This window comes from Hylobates moloch, unplaced genomic scaffold, assembly GCF_009828535.3.
Source record: "Hylobates moloch isolate HMO894 unplaced genomic scaffold, HMol_V3 SCAFFOLD_12, whole genome shotgun sequence".
Lineage (NCBI taxonomy): Eukaryota > Metazoa > Chordata > Mammalia > Primates > Hylobatidae > Hylobates > Hylobates moloch.
The window spans coordinates 71,577,910-71,598,403 of record NW_026652287.1 but is presented as its reverse complement, the minus strand read 5'-3'; the positions used below and the strand labels follow the sequence as shown (position 1 = coordinate 71,598,403).

General features: G+C 39.0%; 1 protein-coding gene across 3 annotated transcripts in view; it reads right to left on the bottom strand.

Annotated features, from left to right (window-relative positions):
- Positions 1 to 20,494, bottom strand: part of LGR5 (leucine rich repeat containing G protein-coupled receptor 5) — a 149,497-nt gene that overhangs the window by 35,224 nt on the left and 93,779 nt on the right. For all 3 annotated transcript variants that reach the window (XM_032170741.2, XM_032170742.1, XM_032170743.1), the window contains exon 4: positions 15,480 to 15,551. In XM_032170741.2, coding sequence (XP_032026632.1) covers positions 15,480 to 15,551 — 72 coding nt within the window. The remainder of the gene's footprint in view (positions 1 to 15,479; positions 15,552 to 20,494) is intronic.

Here is a 20,494-nt window from a genome sequence, read left to right as displayed (position 1 = left end):
ACATGGTGAAACCTCATCTCTACTAAAAATACAAAAATTAGGTGGGTGTGGTGGTGCATGCCTGTAATCCCAGCTACTTGGGAGGCTGAAGCACGAGAATTGCTTGAACCCAGGAGGTGGAGGTTGCAGTGAGCCGAGATCTTGCCACTGTATTCCAGCCTGGGCAACAGAAAATAAAAAAATAAAAGTCTTGAAAATGACAAACCTTAAAGTTCATTGCAAACACTGGGATGCATTTATGGAAAAGGCTCTTTCAGCATGAAGTCATAGGATTGTCTTCTTTCGTATTTTATGTTGCTACCAAAGTTTCTGCTGTATCTTGAAGTGACCCAGGTATCAGTTCCCAATATTAATAGAGCCATTTCTCTGGACAAATATCTTTTATGAATTACGTTTCTTTTCCCCCCAGAAAAAAGGATGTAATCCGGCCTCCACACTATTATCTTATACCAATTTGCTATCTGAAATGAAATGAATAAGACAGGAGAATTCTTCAGAGATCGAACACTCTAAATACTAATCTTCCCAGATTTAATGCTCAACAGCATAGACCTTCAGATGTCCCGAGTGAAGCATTAACACATCTCTCTACTAAACAGTTTCTTCATATAAGAAGCTCTCAATAAATGATACTCCTTCTAAATGCATTGTTTTAGAGTTCATATCCACCTGGCCTCAGTGGTCTAAACCTAATTCAGGTATACTGTTCACACTCAAAGGCATTATCTGATTTAAATAATTGACAAATAAAAATTGCATATATTTATGGTGTACAATGTGATGTTTTGATACATGTATATATTGTAAAATGATTAAATCAAGCTAATTAACATATCCATCACCTCACATACTCAACATTTTTTTGTGGTGAGAACATTTAAGATCTAATCTATTAGCAATTTTCAAGTATACAATGTATTATTATTAACTGTAGTCACCATGCCATACAATGGATCTTCAGAAGTTATTCATCCTGTCTAACTGAAGCTTTGTACCCCTTCTCCAACATCTCCCCACTCAACCACTCCCACTCCCAGCCCCTGGCAACCACTATTCTACACTCTGCTTCTATGTCTGATTTACTCTTAACAGAAGACCCCAAGGGTAAACAGGAGTATAGAATTAACTATCCAGTCACTCGTACAGGTGGTTCTTCCACAACAAGGTTAAGACTGTGGACAAAGCAGCTGTGGACAGGGCAGAAGCTGTGTCCATTCAGTAAGTAAACAAAGTAAACAAAAAGTTCATATTATGTCAATCTGGCCTTTTCAGGCAGCTGAACATTCTCTGTTCATATGCTTGAAAAATGCAATATTTTAGCAGTCGGGTATAAGATAAACATCACTATCTGGTACAAGAAGACATACACATATAAAATATGGTTCCATAATAGACTTATTGTCAGTAGCAAGAAAAATAACTACATTATATAGTTCTGCTTTTAAGTATTTCTTTGTTATTTCCGTTTTGTGCAAGTCACAGAGGGTGTGTGTGTGTGTGTGTGTGTGTGTGTGTAGGCACCTTAGAATCCATAAATTAGTGCAGAGATTTGGAATGGGAAGTACCAGGTTCCAGCCAATTCTAGAAGCTGTATGATCTTGGCCAAATCAACAGACCTCAGCTTTCACATACGTAAAACGGGGATAACTCCTCTCTATCTTATAAGATTGCTTTATGATTAAGGAAATAACACAACAGGACTTTGTAAATATAAAGTACCTTAATGATTTTAAATATTATTACATTAAGCTGGTTAACACTTTGTATTTTTGTCTTTTGACCATTGAAACCATTCAGAAAAATAAAGATAAATTCAAATTTTGCTTAAGCAAAAGTGGCTAAAATGAGTGCTGGATTGTCAGTGAATTTCAGTTCTGAGAAATGCAGGCTATTTCTTTCAACTCTCATAATAGAAATAATTTAGAGGTGCCTGCAATTAGACTTATAGAAGTCACCCTTATTTTTCAGCCTTTACTATTATTGCTACACATGTGTGTCTATATCTACACACACACACACACACACACACAGTGCAACAAGGCAAATAGTTTTGTTCCTGATACATCATTGATTATAATATCTGCATTCTGAAGGTCAAAGAAGTGGTGGCATTTTCAGAGAAAGTTTCTAGCAATGATCTTGGCATCTTGGCCATTTAAGCATCCATTGAAATTGTGACAGAGGCAGCCCCAAACCTGTCTGCAGTTATGCACAGCAAAGTAAAACACTTTCAATAATGAGTGGCCTTGCCTTCATTCAGATAAAAGCTCTTAATTATGATCTTGAAATGCCATCTGGAAAGTGATCACTATATCGGAAATGGCACCCATTTTATGCTCCTTTTGGGGGGGTCTGTTACGTATAGTTTATAGTATATAATATATATAATTTATAGGTAAAACAAACATTTTCCCTACATCTTATGCCATCTACAGCCACCTACATAATCGGCATGTGGTAAACTGGAAAGTGCACTGAATTAGGAGACTTGAGACACTGATTTAAGTCAAGGCACTGTCATTTAATTCCAAGATTTGAGGGCATATTGATATTTCTCTCTGTGGGTCAATGTTCACATGTATAAGGCAGAATCACTTGTCACAGAATTGCTTTGGGAATTAAATGAGAAAATATGAATGTGTTTTGTAAACAGTAAGCATTCTACTGTTTAATGAAAGGCTTTATTATTTGAGGAAAACCTTCAAATTTAGGAAGTGGTATCATTTTTTTCCCTTTAAAAGTTTATTTTATTCTTCCTGAAGTTTCTTAACCCTTTATCATTTCGCATCTGTCTATGGAAGATTGCCATTTTCTTGCCATATGGGCTGGTGTTTCTCTATTTACCATACATCCTTTAATCTATGCTCAGCAGCTATACTGCATGTTTTAATTAGTATTATAGCAAGGTTTCCATCACAGAGAAAGGAGGATGCACACCTTCTGTGTTAGGCCAGCAATAGAACAGTTGGTGTCCAAGAGGCTAAAATGGCTGAGGAAAAATATTACAACACCTGCTGCAAGAACAGAGTTTTTATTAAGTATGAGTCTTTGCAATGTTACTTAGTGGGCTACAACTGATGAGGAAGGTTCATGGCATGACTTTTGGGTGTGTGTTGAAATCACTCCTTCTCTGGAGGGAGAGCTTGAGGTTGAAGACTCCACAATTACTGAAGAGGCTCTGCTGCTCAAGCTGCTTGGCCAAGGAGACTGTTTCTTACGGTCCCAGTGGTTGCCTCTCCCACCACTGGACCTGGTCAAAACCATCAAGTTCACCCTGAGGGGACTCAATAAGTTTGCGTATCCAAAGTAAGTGGAGTCTGGATGACATCACTCCCAGGTTTCTGGGCTACCTGCCTATAAGAAATGACTCATCCTCTCCTAGCAGTCTTCAAGGTTTGCATGAAAGTGTTTCTCTGAAATGGGGGTGTTGTAGGCTTTCTGACCGGAGGCCCTCATAATACATGTGCTGTAGAAAGGTCACTCTAATAGCAGTGTGTTGGAGGGCCTAGTGGGAAAGTACATGACCAAGGCAGTTGCAGTCATCAGGGTGAGAAAGATGAGTGCCTGAAGGAAGTGTGAAAATGGTGAGGAAGGGCCTCCTATGAGAGATGTTAAATATGTGGGCCTGGCAGAACTTGGTGACTCCCCAGATGTGGCCAGAGAGGAAGGTGAGGAAGCTATGGTGATTCAGCATTCTGGCCTGGGCAACTGGATGCATGGAGGTCATGCAAGAACGGAGATGGATGTTACCCAGTATTAGGTAAAATAAAAATAAAACATAACTCCATGTTCACTGTGAATGCGGTTCTGTGATATCAGTGTGTTCTATGTGGCGAAGAGCTAGAAGGTAACAGGCAAACAGTTAATATATATATATATTTTGAGACCAAGTCTCACTCTGTCTCCCAGGCTGGAGTGCAGTGGCCCAATCTTGGCTCACTGCAACCTCCACTTCCTGGGTTCAAGCAATTCTCCTGCCTCAGCCTCTTGAGTAGCTGGTATTACAAGTGCATGCCACCACACCCAGCTATTTTTTTTGTATTTTTAGTAGAGACAGGGTTTCTCCATGTTTGCCAGGCTGGTCTTGAACTCCTAACCTCAGGTTATCTGCCTGTCTTAGCCTCCCAAAGTGCTAGGCCTCAAACAATTAATCTTTTATGTTCAGGCAACCCCACCTGCCCCCGCCACCAAATAAAATAAGCTCATTTTCTTTGTGTTTAAAGTTTTCTTCCTAATATTTCTATGTAAAAAGGGTTAATTACGCAAATTTTCTCTTTTACAAGAAACATTTTGCCAATCTGCTCCATACTCCCTGAAAAAATTTTCCACTTATAAATGGTGTTATTGTAAAGATTAGAGAATGTATGAGATCATTACTGCTATTGTTGTTCCAGAAAATGGCCCTTTATACATACCTCATACATGACACCTTGTCAATGTATCACACAAATTTATATCTTTGTTTAAGAATGTCTTTGATGAGCCATTAACTATAAGAAGTAAAGTGTTAGTCAAAAGATAAGCCATTGATCTTGGTTAATTCCATATCTGAGATGACTGTAATAATGTCAATTATTAACATGGATGACTTGGAGGAAAAAAAAAGCCTAAAGTGTGAAGAATGTTGCAGCTGCATAATACAGTTTACAGGGATTCTTGTAATAAACAGAGTTATGAAGCAATGCATTTTAATGACTGATATTGCTATTTTATATTTGGATGAGCATTTCATTTATTTATTTTTTGAGACAGGTTCTCACTCTGCCACTCATGCTGGAGTGCAGTGGCCTGATCTCAGCTCACTGCAACCTCTGCTCCTGGGTTCAAGTGATTCTTCCACCTCAGCCTCGCCAGCAGAGCAGCTGGGACCACAGGTGTACACCACCATGCCCAGCTAATTTTTTGTATTTTTTGGTAGAGAAAGGGTTTCACCATGTTGGCCATATTGGTCTCAAACTCCTGATCTCAAGTGATCCTCCCGCCTTGGCCTCCGAAAGTGTTAGGACTACAGGTGTGAGCCACTGTGCCCGGCTGGATGAGCATTATAAAAAGATTTATTTTTATTTTTATTTTTTTACTTTTGTAGAGATGGAGTCTTGCCATGTTGCCTAGGCTGGTCTTGAACTCCTGGGCTCAAGCAATCCTCCTGCCTCGGCTTCCCAAAGTGCTGGGTTTACAGGTGTGAGCCCCGGCTCCTGGCCTGGATGAGCGTTTTAAAAAAATAAGTTTTAAAGAAGTGACCAACCCTCTTAAACAGTACATTGTACATTTTGTGAGACCACTTTGGACAAGTCATGACAGTCGAAAAAACCACAGCAATTTAGTTCATTTATAAATTTTAAGAAATAAAAGCATTCTTGATTATTATTTTACTTTTTCAATAAAGTGAAAATCGTGTAGTTCTGTATCTGCATAAATTACAGTTTAACAAAGTACATACATTTTTTGTTGTGATAAAATTTTACTGCATTGAAATTTTATTGCCCTGGAATCAGTGGATCATTGGAGCTAAATTTGTCACAGAACTATTATAATACTATCGGGCTATTATTTAATCTATGTGTACTCTTACAGCTTGAATCCATATTGATTTATATTAATTCTTTGCAATAACACCAGGGTCACTTTTGTTGTGGTGGTGGTTTTTTTAAAATATTTATGGAGACCATAATGTGTGATTCCAAATTAATATCCAGGGAGATATTAAGCCTATCTAGGAAGATATTAAATAACATGATCGCTCATATGGGAAATTTGTGCTTTTGTCTTTCTAATCACCATCTTACTTACTGGTAAACTTAATGTGGCCAGTAGGAAGAAAAATTATTGCTTTAGACTTACCTCTGAAATGGTTAACAAAAAAAAAAAAAGAAGAAGAAGAAGAAGAAAAAAAAAGACAAAGAAAAAAAAAAAGAATTTCCCCCTTCCCCCTCTCCAGGTTGGGGAGAGATAGGAAAAGTCTACAGGTTCATTGAAGTGCAATAATTTAGAGACTAATCAGCTGTCTTGACTAGCAGCCAGATGAAGTGACTAAAGGAACCAAACCTCTGTCTTTCTGGCGTCTTTGAGGAGTGCAAGACTCCAATAAGGAATATATTTTAAAGTCAAATTACATTAGAAGTTGCTTGGTGAGCTCAGAGATCACCACTGCTGTGAACACTGTAGCAAGGAGATGATCTACAGCCAATGTAATATGAGCAATAACTTCTTCAGTTTTATTTTTCTTCATAGAAAACGAAGACCCTTTTTCTATTAGGGGCACTATTAGTCTTCCAGTTATCACCAGGGTTTAAAATCTAGGGGTCATTTTTGAATCTTCCATTGCCTTCCAGCCAATCATTCACTAAGTTCTTCCATTTATCTTCATCTCCGAGACTTTCCATTTCCACTGTCTAGTTAACGCTCTTATCTCTTCACACCTGTATTACTGCAACAGCCGCTGAGCTGGTCCTTTTGCCTTTGATCTCTTATCTCTTCAATTAATCCTGTAGGCTGCTGCCAGATTAATCTCCCTGAAGTTACACTCTAAACAATTTTCCTGTTAGAAATCTACAGTTCTTCCACATTATCATTCCTTTTAAACCCTAACTCTCCGTTCTGATATTCAAAGCTCTCTACTTACCTTATCTGGCCAAACTTTTATCTCTGTCCCAGTCAAGTCTCTTTTCTGGCTCTTTCCCACAGTACTTCTGGGCCTTTTGTTCATGAGCATCCCCTACCCACTGCCTATCTGAATCTCATTAACCTTCCAAGACTTAATAACATGGTTCTTTCCTGTGTCTTACTCTTGGAATGGGGAATCCTCAGTTGAGACAATGGGAAAACTAATTCTGGCAGATAGATCAACTCTAAAATCTCTGCAGGAACTACTGGGTCCAACTCCCAGCCCAGGAAAGGCACGTGGGAAAGCCAGGGTACAGAGGTAAGAGTTTGGAGTCAGGGAGATAAATGAATACAGGTTACAATTAAACTAGGGGAGACGAACTGATCTTGAGTGGCTGTCTAGCCTATGGCCCTATCACCCTGAGGGTGCCCGATCTCATCTGAATAGCCATCTAGATCAACACTTAAGAGTTTGAGGTTTCAGTTCAGTCCGATAAGTATGTCCTAGTGCTTTCTTTGTCCTAGCTACTCTACCTGGTGCTGAAGATCTAGCAGTAAACCAGGGAGGCATGGTCCCAGCCATTATGGATCATGTTTTCTAAAGAGTAGTCAGACAAATCAATCATTATAATGAAGTGTTAGGTGAAGAGAAATGCAAGGTTGGGGGACCTAAACTAGATTTTACCTTTTTTTTTCTTTCAGTCCAGATCTGGATTTCAAACTATGTGACATCTCTACTTAGTTGTTCCTCCTCAAACACAAGTGCTTAAGACCAAACTCATTATCCTGGAACCACACACTCCCCAAATATGTATAGCCGTCTCCCAGTGTGTCTTGCCCAGTGACTGGCTTCAGTAAGCACATGGCTGTATAAACCAGAAACTTAGAAATTATTCTCCACACCTCTTTCTGCTTCATTCTTCATAGCCAATTCATTACCAAACACTGGTAATTTCATCTCCTAGATATTTCTCGAATCCATCTCCCTTTCTTCATCTCCACCGTCCCCACCCTGATGAAGTTCTCCTTTCTCTCCTAGACTATTGCAATGACACAGATCTGAGTACCCCCACTTGCCAGCCTTAAAACCCTCCAACAGATTCCCATTGCTTTTACAATAAAGACTGAAATCCTTGACATGTCCCAAATATCTTTCAAGGGGTCTGGCCTCCACCTGCCTCACTAGATGTGCTCTTCTTGCATGTCTCTCCACCTCACTCCTCCTGCTTTAGCTGCTCCGACCTTCTGTTTCTTGATATACCAGGTTTCCCCCACCACTATAAGGAGTTGCACACATAGTTCCCTCTGTCTGGAACGTTCTTCTTTCTTGTCTTTGTCTAATCAACCCTTACTTTTGCATTAGCGGCAGGATGCCTTTCACTTTCTTACCTACGGTTTCCTCATCAGAAAAGTGGAGACAGTTTCTACCTCACAGGTAGTGAGGGACCAGACAACTAAATGCACAGAGAAACATTCGAAAAGGCTGACTGGCTCACGCTTTGATACTGTTGCCTTCCCTTCTTTCATTTATTTCTTTCTGTTTTGCAGCATTCCAACTTCCCTTTCTTTTTATAAACATTCACAATTATATGTCTACAGGTATAATATGTGTTTCTGTCAAGCCTTTCCTTCTTTTCATCAGTGCCCATTTTCTGCAGAGGATTCTCTGAGGGAGGTAAGATAATGTGGTGGTGAAATGGGCAGATTCTGGAATCTGGTGGCAAACCAGGGTTCTTATCCCAGACTCACCTCTAGCCTGACTCTGTTACAAATCATGTGACCTTGGGAAGATCAGCTGACTTTTCTGCACTTTTGCTTTCTCAGTACTCAGGAAGGAATAATCTCAGCACCTACTTCATGAGGTTTCTGTGAGGACAAAGCATGATGATACAAGTAAAACTGTTTAATAAATATGGGAGGCTGCTGCTTTGATAACCATGGAAGTGCATTCAATTCCACATTCTGATTTTGTCTTTGCAATATTCCCATTCTCTGCTGCTTTCCTTATGTCTCTTTTCACAACTGATCACAGACCCTGTTTATCCTGAAAAGGCAGAAAGACTGTGCCTCACTTATATGGTTGTCATCTCTGCAGCCAAGAGTTCAATCTACTTTCCAAAGTTAACCTTCATTTTACATCACCAGCTTTATTTATTTATTTATTTTATTATTATTATTATTATTATACTTTAAGTTTTAGGGTACATGTGCACAATGTGCAGGTTTGTTACATATGTATCCATGTGCCATGTTGTTTTGCTGCACCCATTAACTCGTCATTTAGCATTAGGTATATCTCCTAATGCTGTCCCTCCCCCCTCCCCCCACCCCACAACAGTCCCCAGAGTGTGATGTTCCCCTTCCTGTGCCCATGTGTTCTCATTGTTCAATTCCCACCTATGAGTGAGAACATGTGGTGGTTGGTTTTTTGTCCTTGTGATAGTTTACTGAGAATGATGGTTTCCAGTTTCATCCATGTCCCTACAAAGGACATGAACTCATTATTTTTTATGGCTGCATAGTATTCCATGGTGTATATGTGCCACATTTTCTTAATCCAGTCTATCGTTGTTGGACATTTGGGTTGGTTCCAAGTCTTTGCTATTGTGAATAGTGCCGCAATAAACATACGTGTGCGTGCATCACAAGCTTTAAAAAAATTTATTTTACTTCTCATTCCATAATACCCATGTTCTCTTTATTTCCCTGATATGACTGCCATGCACGCAATTTATCACAGGACTGGCAGGTAACCTGATATAAGAATCTTTCATGCATGGCTATTGCATACAGTATTCACTTTTCCCTCCTTATATGATTCTGCGGACAATGCTCCAATTTTAGCTTTCTCTTCTTGTAAACATTATGTAGAAGGAGCTTTTCCTGTTAAAATAATTCTCCCCAATGTTTAAATTGGAGAAGAGTCAGGGCAAAACTTTTCCTCCTCATAAGAATTCACTGGGTGCTGATCTGCTTATGGTTCCGTGAAGTGAACGCTTCACTGTACAATATACAAATGCTTTGGCCTCTAGAACTTCTAAGTTCACCTCCATCCCAATACGTACCTAATATCCTGGCACTTTCGTGAAGAAAGCAAAACAAACTAAAGTCACGGTTCATTTTTATTGTGTAGGCTTGTGATTTCTGTTTCTGGAGACTATTTTAGTGGAAGGAATATCACAATACTAAAACTACTGTTTTTTTTAACCCCTTTGATCCTTTAATCTTGTTCTTTTGGCTACCTCATCTTCTTTCTTTTGGTCTGTGTACACGTCCTTGTCTTCTGTTACTTCTTTCCCATTCTATATCCCATGTCTGAAGCCCAATAGCCTCCTGGATATTAATGGGAGAAAACTGCTCCCGGTTCTAGGCTTGTCTTACCTCCTGCTCAGCACTGTGAGCCCCATCTCTTCCTCCTCACCCATTCCTCTCACTTATTTTCTCTCTCTTTTTTGACTACTGTAAGGAAAAGACTACCATGCAGAGTCTGATGAAGTTATTGACATTTTATAGAGTCCAGGGGTGGGTTCTATAGCCCTGAAGATATCATAATAAGATGTATGGGCAGCTGGTGTGCCAGGCAGGAATTATACATTGTTCTTGGGTTTTAAAATCTAGTCATATTCTGCAGATAAATAGTAGTTAATGGGAGAATATAGACAATAATAAAGATATGTTTAATTCTTCTTTCATTTCCTATTCACCAACCTATTACCTTTACGATTATGCACATTCCACAGTTAGCTTCACTTGTGCACACTTGGAATAAAAACCAACAGGCATTAAATAGTACTCTGGTTATCTGGACAAACATGAATATGCAACTCTCTTTGGTCATCTTGAACTTCACTAGTGACAGTGAGTTGCTTAAAATTCATTAATGACAATCACAAATGAAGCAATTTTTTTAATAGATTGATTTCTTAACTATTAATATAAAAGTGTGAGGGTACGGGAGGGTTAAGTTTTGAGTTTCCATCAAATCACTGTAATCTGATTCTAGTCCTCAAATGTCTATACTGCCAAAAGTTTCTTGGTAAAATACAGCTTACTGTGAATTCTGATTACATTTCCTATTCCCTTCCAAAAAACAGAAAGGAAATTAGGTTATATTTGATTACATTACAAAAAATCTAATTGGTGTCCGGGCAGTCATTGCCATGTCAGAAGCCAAATGTACATACTGTACAGGGGCAGGCTCTGGGCTTCTGGGCTCTGGCTTGTGGGCCTGCACTCTTATTCCTTAGCCCAGCAATTTGTTAGCATCAGAAGAGTTAAAAGAACACAAGTGGCCTGGGCACTGTGGCTCACTCCTGTAATCCCAGCACTTTGGGAGGCCAAGGCAGGCAGATTACTTGAGCTCAGGCATTCGAGACCAGCCTGGCCAACATAGTGAAACCCTGTCTCTACAAAAATACAAAAAATTAGCCAGCCGTGTTGGCAGGTGCCTGTAATTCCAGCTACTAAGGAGGCTGAGGCAGAAGAATCGCTTGAACCTGGGCGGTGGAGGTTGCAGTGAGCTGAGATCACACCACTGTACTCCAGCCTGGGCAACAGAGTGAGACTCCATCTCAAAAAACAAAACAAAACAAAACACCACAAGTGTACCTATGTGTTTCCATTGTGAACAAAACATCTTTTGTATATGTGGAATAAGTGGAAAATTAACATTCCTTGAAACATGAGCACAATTTGTTTCTTCCTCACAGCAATGTTACCAATTTCAATGTATCAAATTTCCTAAACTTTATTCAAAGAAGCCAAGTGTATATGGGTGGAGCAAAGAATGCAAATGATCTAAGTCAGTCGTTTTCAACCATTTTTGATCTGTAGACCACTTTGTTAGTGTTATAGAACACTAACAATTTTAATTTCTCAAATGCATTTTGCCTACGAATCACCTAGGATTTTGTTAAAATGAAGATTTTTTTAAGTAAGACAGAGCTGAGTCCAAGTGTTCTGCATTTCTTAGGTGGTGCTGATGCTGCTGGCCCACAGAACAAATCTGAATAGCAGGGTGATAGAGCATGTGGCCTCTTAAATTTATCTCCCTGGGTTATCAGTGGAATGCATAGGCATGCAAGCTGTTTTCAATTAAACACAAACGAGACATTGCCTGACTTTTATATTTTAAGTGTATTATTAGTTCATAGTAGAATGCAAAGTATGGATTTTGTTATTATTTCAGGTATTTCTTTTCTTTTTTTTCCAGAGACAGGGTCTTGCTCTATTGCCCGGGCTGGAGTGCAGTGGCAGGATCATAGCTCACTGCAGCCTCAAACTCCTGGGCTCAAATGATCCTCCCACCTCAGCCTCCAGCATAGGTGGGACTACAGTCATGCACATGATGCCCAGCCAATTTTATTTATTTACTTAATTATTTTTAGAGACAGCATCTCACTACATGACTCAAGCTTGTAATTTCCAGTTTGAAAAGAGTTCAGGAGAATTCTTTGCAGATCATCTGAGGGAATGCTCCAGGTCAGGTCAATAGTTTTCCTAATTTTCACTTAGGAAATACTTAACTGTGCAATTAAGCCAGTTAGAAAACACTAGTGCATGCATGAGTCTTATCCTCAGAGAGTGCAGTGGCATGATCAGGGCTCACTGTACCCTCGAATTCTTCTTGAGTTCAAGTGATCCTCCCACCTCAGCCTCACATGTAGCTGGGATTATAGGCGCAGGCCACCATGCCCAGCTAACTTTTTAATTTTTTATAGAGAGACAGGGGTCTCACTATGTTGTCCAGGCTGGTCTCAAACTCCTGGGTTCAAGTGATCCTCCCACCTCAGCCTCCCAAAATGCTGAGATTACAAGCATGAGCCACCATACCTGGCCAGAGATTCTGATTTTAATTGTTCTAGGCTGCAGCCTAGGCTTTGAGTCTTTCCAGAAGAATCTTATTTGTAGCCAGTGTTGAGAAGGCCCGCTGTAGAAGTTATTCAGTTGGTGCAAAAGTAAATGTGGTTTTTGCCATTACTCTTTATACAAGGCCAGGCATGTATAAAGACAATGAGCTCACAGCCCCTATCAAGTGTAGAGTGCTTCTTAAAGAGTGAATGTATAATCCAAGAAAAATAATAACGTGGAGAAAAATAAAGTGAATTCAAGAGAGTGAAAAGGAAAAAAAAGGGAAGCCATGTAGAAAAAAAGGCTAAGTGAAGATCTAAGGGTTGACTCCAGTCCAAGAAGAGATGGCAATGGAGTGGAGACTTCCCAGGCGTTGGCAGTGTGGATGAGGCAGAGTCCTACTCTCATCATTACTTTATTGATGTGGAAGCACAGAGGCTAACATATGGCCTGGAGAATGAATGGAGAATGGATAAGGAATGCATGTTTGTAATGATCAGTAAACTCAAACTAATGTTTTTATTTTTAGACGTGCTTAAAGGAAGAAGGAGAAGTACAATTAAATACTTTAAAACCAGGACAACAATAGAACTTTAAAGGGGCACAAGGTGCCCTAAACCTCCAAACTGGCCTGGTGTATGTATGCGTAGGGCACTCCTTTTGTTAGTACAGCATGGTATCTGCAGGGTTGGTGGTTCACCCTGTTTATCATGCTCTTTTCTTTTTTCTTTTCTTTTCTTTTTTTGTGTTCTTGCTCTGGGGTCATGCTCTGTAGCTCAGGCTGGAGTGCAGTGGCATGATATAGCTCACTGTAACCTGTAACCTCAAACTCCTGGGCCCAAGTGATCCTCCTGTTTCAGCCTCCCGACTAGCTGGGACTGCAGGCACATGTCACCACACCTAGCTAAGTTTTTTAATTTTTATTTTGTAGAGATGGCGGAGGGGCGTCTCACTATGTTGCCCAAGCTGGTCTCAAACTCCTGGCCTCAAGTGATCCTCCCACTTTAACCTCCCAAAATATCATGTTTTTTTTTTTTTGGACAAATCTTAAGTCTTGTATCAAAGCTGCACAAAAAATATCAGTGAGAAGAAGTGGGACAGTGGCACACATTGCCAACATTCAACACTCACACTGGTCTGTCTGTGCTCCGGACAAAGGGGCCCCTGACAAACATTGCATAACCCAGCTGATACAATCCAGTGTGAACTGGGGGTCGAGTATCTATCTAGATCCGTTAGTTTGGATGTGGTCAGTGTCAAACCAGAAAGTTAACCCTTGACCTTTTCACAGGGAACACATATTTATAAAGTTTCAAAATGTTATTCTTTTTGCAAAACCAGAAACCAAATGTAGAGACACCTGGTGAACAGTGAATATCTAGACTGTAAGAAACTAAATCTGAATACCTTTATCAGAGAGGCACCACCAGTTCCAGTGAACAAAAGATTCATGGTTTTCTCTTTCTCAAAGAGTTCACTTCTGTTTGTGTTCTGTTTGTGATCTTCTTTCAGCTGATAGTGGCTTTTGGTTACAAACTCTTATCCTTCTATCTACTGCCTGCCTTGCAGCTGTTTAAAGTTCCTATTGGCTACCGCCATTATCACCATTTCAATTTTGCCACACAGATACCCCAACTTGAGACTGTTTTGCTTCTCCAGCTGTTTCTTCTTTCCTTCAGGTAAAGGCTTGTGCAACAAAGGAGAAGTGATACTGTCATGACATTAAGGAGCTCCAGAAAATACAACAGACCTATCCCATACCACAAAGGGGCCCTTGTGGGCTTGTTTATCTATAGGCTGGTGAAAACGTAGGAAGTCACTTTGTTTGACTGGAGTAAAAGGCTTAAAATGATCTCAAGCACAGATTTTCTTTCATTAAAAAAAAAAAGATCAAAGGACAAAAGTATCATCTTCAAATCTCACAGTCCTCCTTCTATGTTACCTCAGTAAAACGCATTAAGCAAACTACATGTAATTATTAACCGAAGGATTCTTTACAACAATTTTCAGCTGGAGTCCACAATATTTATCAATATTTATTTGCCCTTTTGATGCATTTATCTTCCTCATCATGAACTACAACCCAGTATTTTGTTTGGCACATGTGCACCTCCACTGTAAGTAAAATTACAGCATATATCACACATGTGTGATATATTGAAAATCATGCAATATATTGTAAACACTTATACATTCTAATGGGAGGAAGATTTACTGACTAAATAGTGGTATAGACTTGCCAAGTAATCACTACAATCAACTGCTTACAATACAAGTTCCAAAACATTTAACTGGGAGAATGTTCTTTTGTGAGTAATTTTATTTATTCAGAAGTTTTAAATCAGTGTGTGTAGGGGGGTAGGAAACTCCTGATGGAAAAGTTGTGGATTCAGAGTAGGGAACACCAACACCTCTGTGAGTCCCTGTGTCTGTGTGTGGTGTGTGAATCTAAGGTATGCTTGTATCTGCGGGATTATGGCCATGTCTGCACATCTGTGTTCTGTGATGGGGAAGCTTCAGGATATACCAGTAGATCTTAGGCTCCTGACTTGAGGATTCCCTAATGTATTATATAGGCAGTACTAAAAAAGTAAGCCTTTATTTGACTCCAAAAAACTTGATTACGAGGCAACTCAAATAATCTAAAAACAGAATAAATCAAAGATGTCAAAATGTCTAGATTACAGCATCTATTTTTTTTAGGTAAAAGGAAAGCACTATTTCTTATTCGAATTCAGAAGCAAGAATATTACAAGGGAATGTAGGACAGGATCTTGGAAGTAGCACTTTGGACTGGAGGTGTTGCAATTAAATGTCCACCCTAAAACCCCAAACTCCAACACTGGTTCCTCCCATACATATTGCTCAACAAAGCTATGAAGAGTTGTTACTCTAATGGGCTCTCATTCAGAATACATTTAGGTATGACTCCCAACCAAGGAACATACTAAAGTGGTCAACTGAACATTTCAATGCTTCTTCCCAAATTGATCTTAAACGTATTTTGCAATGTCTACTATACTTACAGGGATTGAAGGCTTCGCAAATTCTGCAGAGCTTCTGTGGGTACCTGTCTTAGCTGATTATTCTGCAGCATACTGTATGTTAAAAGAAATAAAGAAAAATGTTAAATAAAATGAACAATAACAGGCCATAACAAGAGCAGGCACTGTTCCAGGTGTCAGAAAAACAACAGAGCATCAGACAAAGTCTTGTCTTTTGGAGAGCTTAAATTCCTGTGAAGAGTGAAGATAATTAAAGATGAACAAATGAATATATTAATATAACATGAGACAAGTGATAAGTACTATGAATAAAAAACAAAACTATGAATTTGGGATAGATGGTATCAGGGGGTGAGATTTTTATTTTTAAGGTGATCAGGGAAGGTCTCTCTGAAAGGTGATATTTAACTGGAGACCAGAAGGAAGACAGGGAGAAAATCTTTGTGAACATTTGGGAAAAGTTACCAAGGAAAAAAGAAGAGTAAGTACAAGGGCTAGAGGCTGGAGGGAGCGTGCTTGACTTGTTAAAGGAGCAGCAAAGGACCAACTGTGTCTGAGGAATGAGTGAGGACTCGAGGTTGGGAGAGAGAAAGCCTGAGACCATCTCATGGAGGGCTTTGCCGGCCACCATAAGGCTTTATTTTATGTGTGATGAGAAACCACTGTTGAAGGGCATATGTAGGAAAATGACATGCTTTTATATATGTTTTTAAAGGATCATTCTGCTACTTGTATAAGTTACACCAAATGGAAATAAGGATAATGGTAGGAGGCTAAAATTGCCTCCCTTCTCTGCATGGCTGTATTTTGATAGAAGCTAAATTCTTTTTGTGAAGTATTTGTGTTTTTGCACTTGCACTTGAAAATCTTGAACAGTTTTTCAGAATATGGGGACTACAGAATGGAAACACCTGGAAGCTATGAAATAAAAATATATCATTGCTAATGAGGAAATAGCATGGAAACAAATTCCCATGAGATTCCTTATATTTTGCTACCTTATTCATAAATGTTTATAACACAAGAATTCTGCAGCACATTTTTTTTCTCCCAGTATTTTGTAGTCCATATAAGCCTGAGGCAGAAGACTATTTTAGGAAAGCAGAAATTTTAAAGAAATATTTCTACTTATTAAGTTGCAAACTTGTATTTGTATTTCAGAAACAATCTGCCTGGTTCTTTCATCTCTGCAAAGGAAGTTTCTTTCTGTTCACTACCTAACTAGCTGGAATTCCACCCAGGTGTGTCTAACTCCAAAGCTTGGTGTGTTTTCCAGTGCACCAGGCAGCATTCTCTTGAGGCATATGTGCTGACTGTGTAAATTCTCAGATTGCATGTGAACGGTATGGTTAAGAATATGGATTCTCAAATCTGACCACCTCTTCTCTGCCACTAGAGATTGGAAAATCACCGAATCTCTCCATGCCTCAGTGATCAGTAATAACACCTACCTTGCAGGGCTCATTGTGATGATTCAATGAGTGAAGGTTCATAGAACAATGCTTGCTACATGATAAGCATTCAGTAAAAATTGACCCTTTTAATGTACATTAATAGGCCCTTTCTCGAAACTAATAATTTTTGTACTGGATTTGACAATTTAATGAGCCAGAGAAAAAAACTCTATGCCAGTGGTTGTCAAACTTTAGGGTTCATCAGAAGCCATTGGAAGGTTTGTTAAAACAGAATGCTGGGCCCCACCCCAAAGTTTCTGGTTTAGTAGGTCTGAGGAAGGGCCAGGAAATTCACACTTGTAACAAGCTCTCAGGTGATGCCAATACTGCTGAGCAGGGCACCACACACTGAGAACTACCCCATGCTGTGCTAAATATTTATGTATTTAGTTATTTAATTATTTATTTTTTTGAGATGGAGTCTCACTCTGTCGCCAGGCTGGAGTGCAGTGGCGCAATCTCGACTCACTGCAACCTCCGCCTCCTGGGTTCAAGCGATGCTTTTGCCTCAGCCTCCCGAGTAGCTGGGACTACAGGCATGCATCACCGTGCCCGGCTAATTTTTGCATTTTTAGTAGAGATTGGGTTTCACCATGTTGGCCAGCTGGTCTCAAACTCCTGACCTCAAGTGATCCTCCCACCTCAACCTCCCAAAGTTCTGGGATTCTATAATCCCAGGTGTGAGCCACCACACCCAGCCTATGTATTTATTTATTTAGAAACGAAGGGTAGGAGAGTCTTGCTTTGTTGCCCAGGACTGGACTCGAACTCCTGAGCTCAAGGGATCCTCCCGCCTCAGCCTTTAGAGTAGCCTGGTCTACAGGTGTTAGTTACTACACCTAGCTATCTAAATATTTCTAATAGGATATTTTCACTTGGGGAAGTGAGAGTGATTGCATGTACCTGTAGTCCTACTTACTCTGGACAAAATGAAACCCTGTCTCAAAAAAAAAAAAAAAAAAAAAAATCTTCATTTGAACTTGAGGAAGAGCTGCGTTGGGTTTGGAGACAAGACCTAAGCTTTTAGTCTTGGCGAGGAAACTCATTTAACCTCCTGACCCTTGGTCTTTTATCTGTATAATGGGAATAATATCATCTGGTTGAAAAGGTGTTGGAGGATTAAAACATGAAAGTATTTATAGTACTTTTATGTATATAAGTACGTGCTCATATACACATAAGACTTGAAAAATATTTGGAGATCATAAAAATTATGCCTTTAATACCATGCCTGAGATTGTTTTCTAAGGAACGTAATTACATCATTTGTATTACAATAGCTCTACTCAACTAATTTCATTATGTTAAACTTGGATTCAATTAAAATTTCATATATCAAGAGTCTCAAATGTATTGGTTCCTTAGGAATAAAGTTGAGTTTTAGGAAGATCCCTACACTTCACTTACCAGTTAGGGAATTAGGAGAATTGAAACTTGAATTCTATGTTTTGCATAATTTACCTGAATATTAAAAGTTTGGATTTCTGTGTTATTTTATTGTTATTTTACATTTTCCCAAGCAGTTTCAATCCATCATCCAATTTTAAGTTCACAAAAATGTTTTCTAAGTATTACTTTACTTTTGTGTTACATTTAAATAAGATAAAGATAATAGAATTAATTGACGTCTAAACTTTTTATTAATAAATAATATATTACTGGTACAAAGTATATAGTGCATTGTCCTTTGCTTTACTAACCAAACAGTGAAACTCTTAAAATACGATTTCCCTAAAATATCTGAAAAATTGAGGTGGAAGATAAAAGAGTTTCAGATAGCTTTTCGTCATTGAATAGTTGAGAACTTTCTCTGCTGCTTTATATATCTTTCTTCAGATAATGGAACTTAAATGAACTTTAGTGACGATAACTTTTTTTTTGGAGGGGGGACAAGGTCTCACTCTGTTGCCCACATGGGAGTGCAGCAGCTCACTGCAACCTCCGCCTCCTGGGTTCAAGCGATTCTCCTGCCTCAGCCTCCTGAATAGCTGCGATTAGAGGCGTGCGCCACTACCGCCAGCTAATTTTTATATTTTTAGCAGCGACGGGGTTTCACCATGTTGGCCAGGCTTGTCTTGAACTCCTGACCTCAAATGATCTACCCACCTCGGCCTTCCAAAGTGCTGGGATTACAGGAGTGAGCCACCGCGACTGACCAATGATAACTTTTAAAGCTACCCCCAAGCTACCTCCTAATGATTTAAATTTTCAACTACGTCTACCAGTAAAACACCAAGAATATAACTTAAAAAAAAAAACAATTTAAGCCCTGATCACTCCCTAAATAAGGAACTTTTGTTTAATTACTTTCAAATGACAAAACAAGAGCAAGTTATCTTTATCATATCATTATAAGTCTCCAGTGGGTTAATTAGAAAATTCTGTTTTTGTTTAAGATATTCCAATGGGAGGGAAAACAATTATAAGGTTTATAGTGCTAGGGGGCGCAATTAAAACAAAACATTTACACATGGCTGCTGATTTCTTTTGAAAATACTCCTTACTGAATACATGCAATATAAAGATACTGAATATAGGTGTAGGCACTTAAAACTTCATTTTTATCATTCACATATGATTAGGAAAAGAAAATGGAACACTTTCTCTAGAGACAAAAGATGACTTCTATATTTTCTTAATTTCTTCGCTCTAGGAGCTTTAAAATAATCACTATTTCATACAGCATCCCCATGTTACTCTATACAATTTTTTGGTCCCTCCCCAACTTTTTTTTTTTTTTTTTTTTTTCCAACAGGACTAAGTAAGAACAGGTACAGTGAAGGAGAGGGAGATTAAATAACCTGCTAAGTGGGAACTTGGTTACAATTGATGGCTCAATTCTTAGGTATTCCTTTGGCCTATTTGTCCTCTGTGTAGATATCAAGTAACCATCAAGGCTCTATTCTGGGTCTACATGAGAATGGGGGAATTCTGGCTAATTGTGACTTTTCTACGGTTAGTTTTACCCATCACCTCCATGTGGCTTTGGTTTTGGTGTTGGGTTGCAGAAGGATGAGCCATTCTTTGACAGAATGGCTTATACTAGAAAATGAACCTTTGTTGAGGACAGCCTGGTTCAGAATTCCATGGACTGGGTATTTTGCCATACAGAACCAATTACTTATTTTTTTTTTTATTAGGGCCAATATTTACAGGAAAAATAACTTTAAATATTTGTGATGTTTTAGCATTCACAGTAAGTGTAAAACAGACCTAGCCAAGGATGGCTGCTGCTGTCTTCATTCGCCATCTTAATAGACTGGATCAAGATTATTTTTCTCTTCTTTGTCCATATGCCCTCTTTACCATCCTTATTCAGGTCAGGGCCCCAGACAAATATTACTCTCACATTATCTTTCTCACCATATCACAATACCATCAGTTATTTCTTTTCTCCAACCACTTTTGGACTTTATAAAACAGTTAAGAGAGTTTTCATGAGAGTAGGGGACAGGTCTATCTTGTTCAGCATTTTACCTCTAGCACTGTGGTTCTCAACTATATTGGATTCAGTGTTCCCTTTAATAACAAATATTTTGTAATGCCACTTCTATTATACTTAAGTAAAATTCATAGAATTAT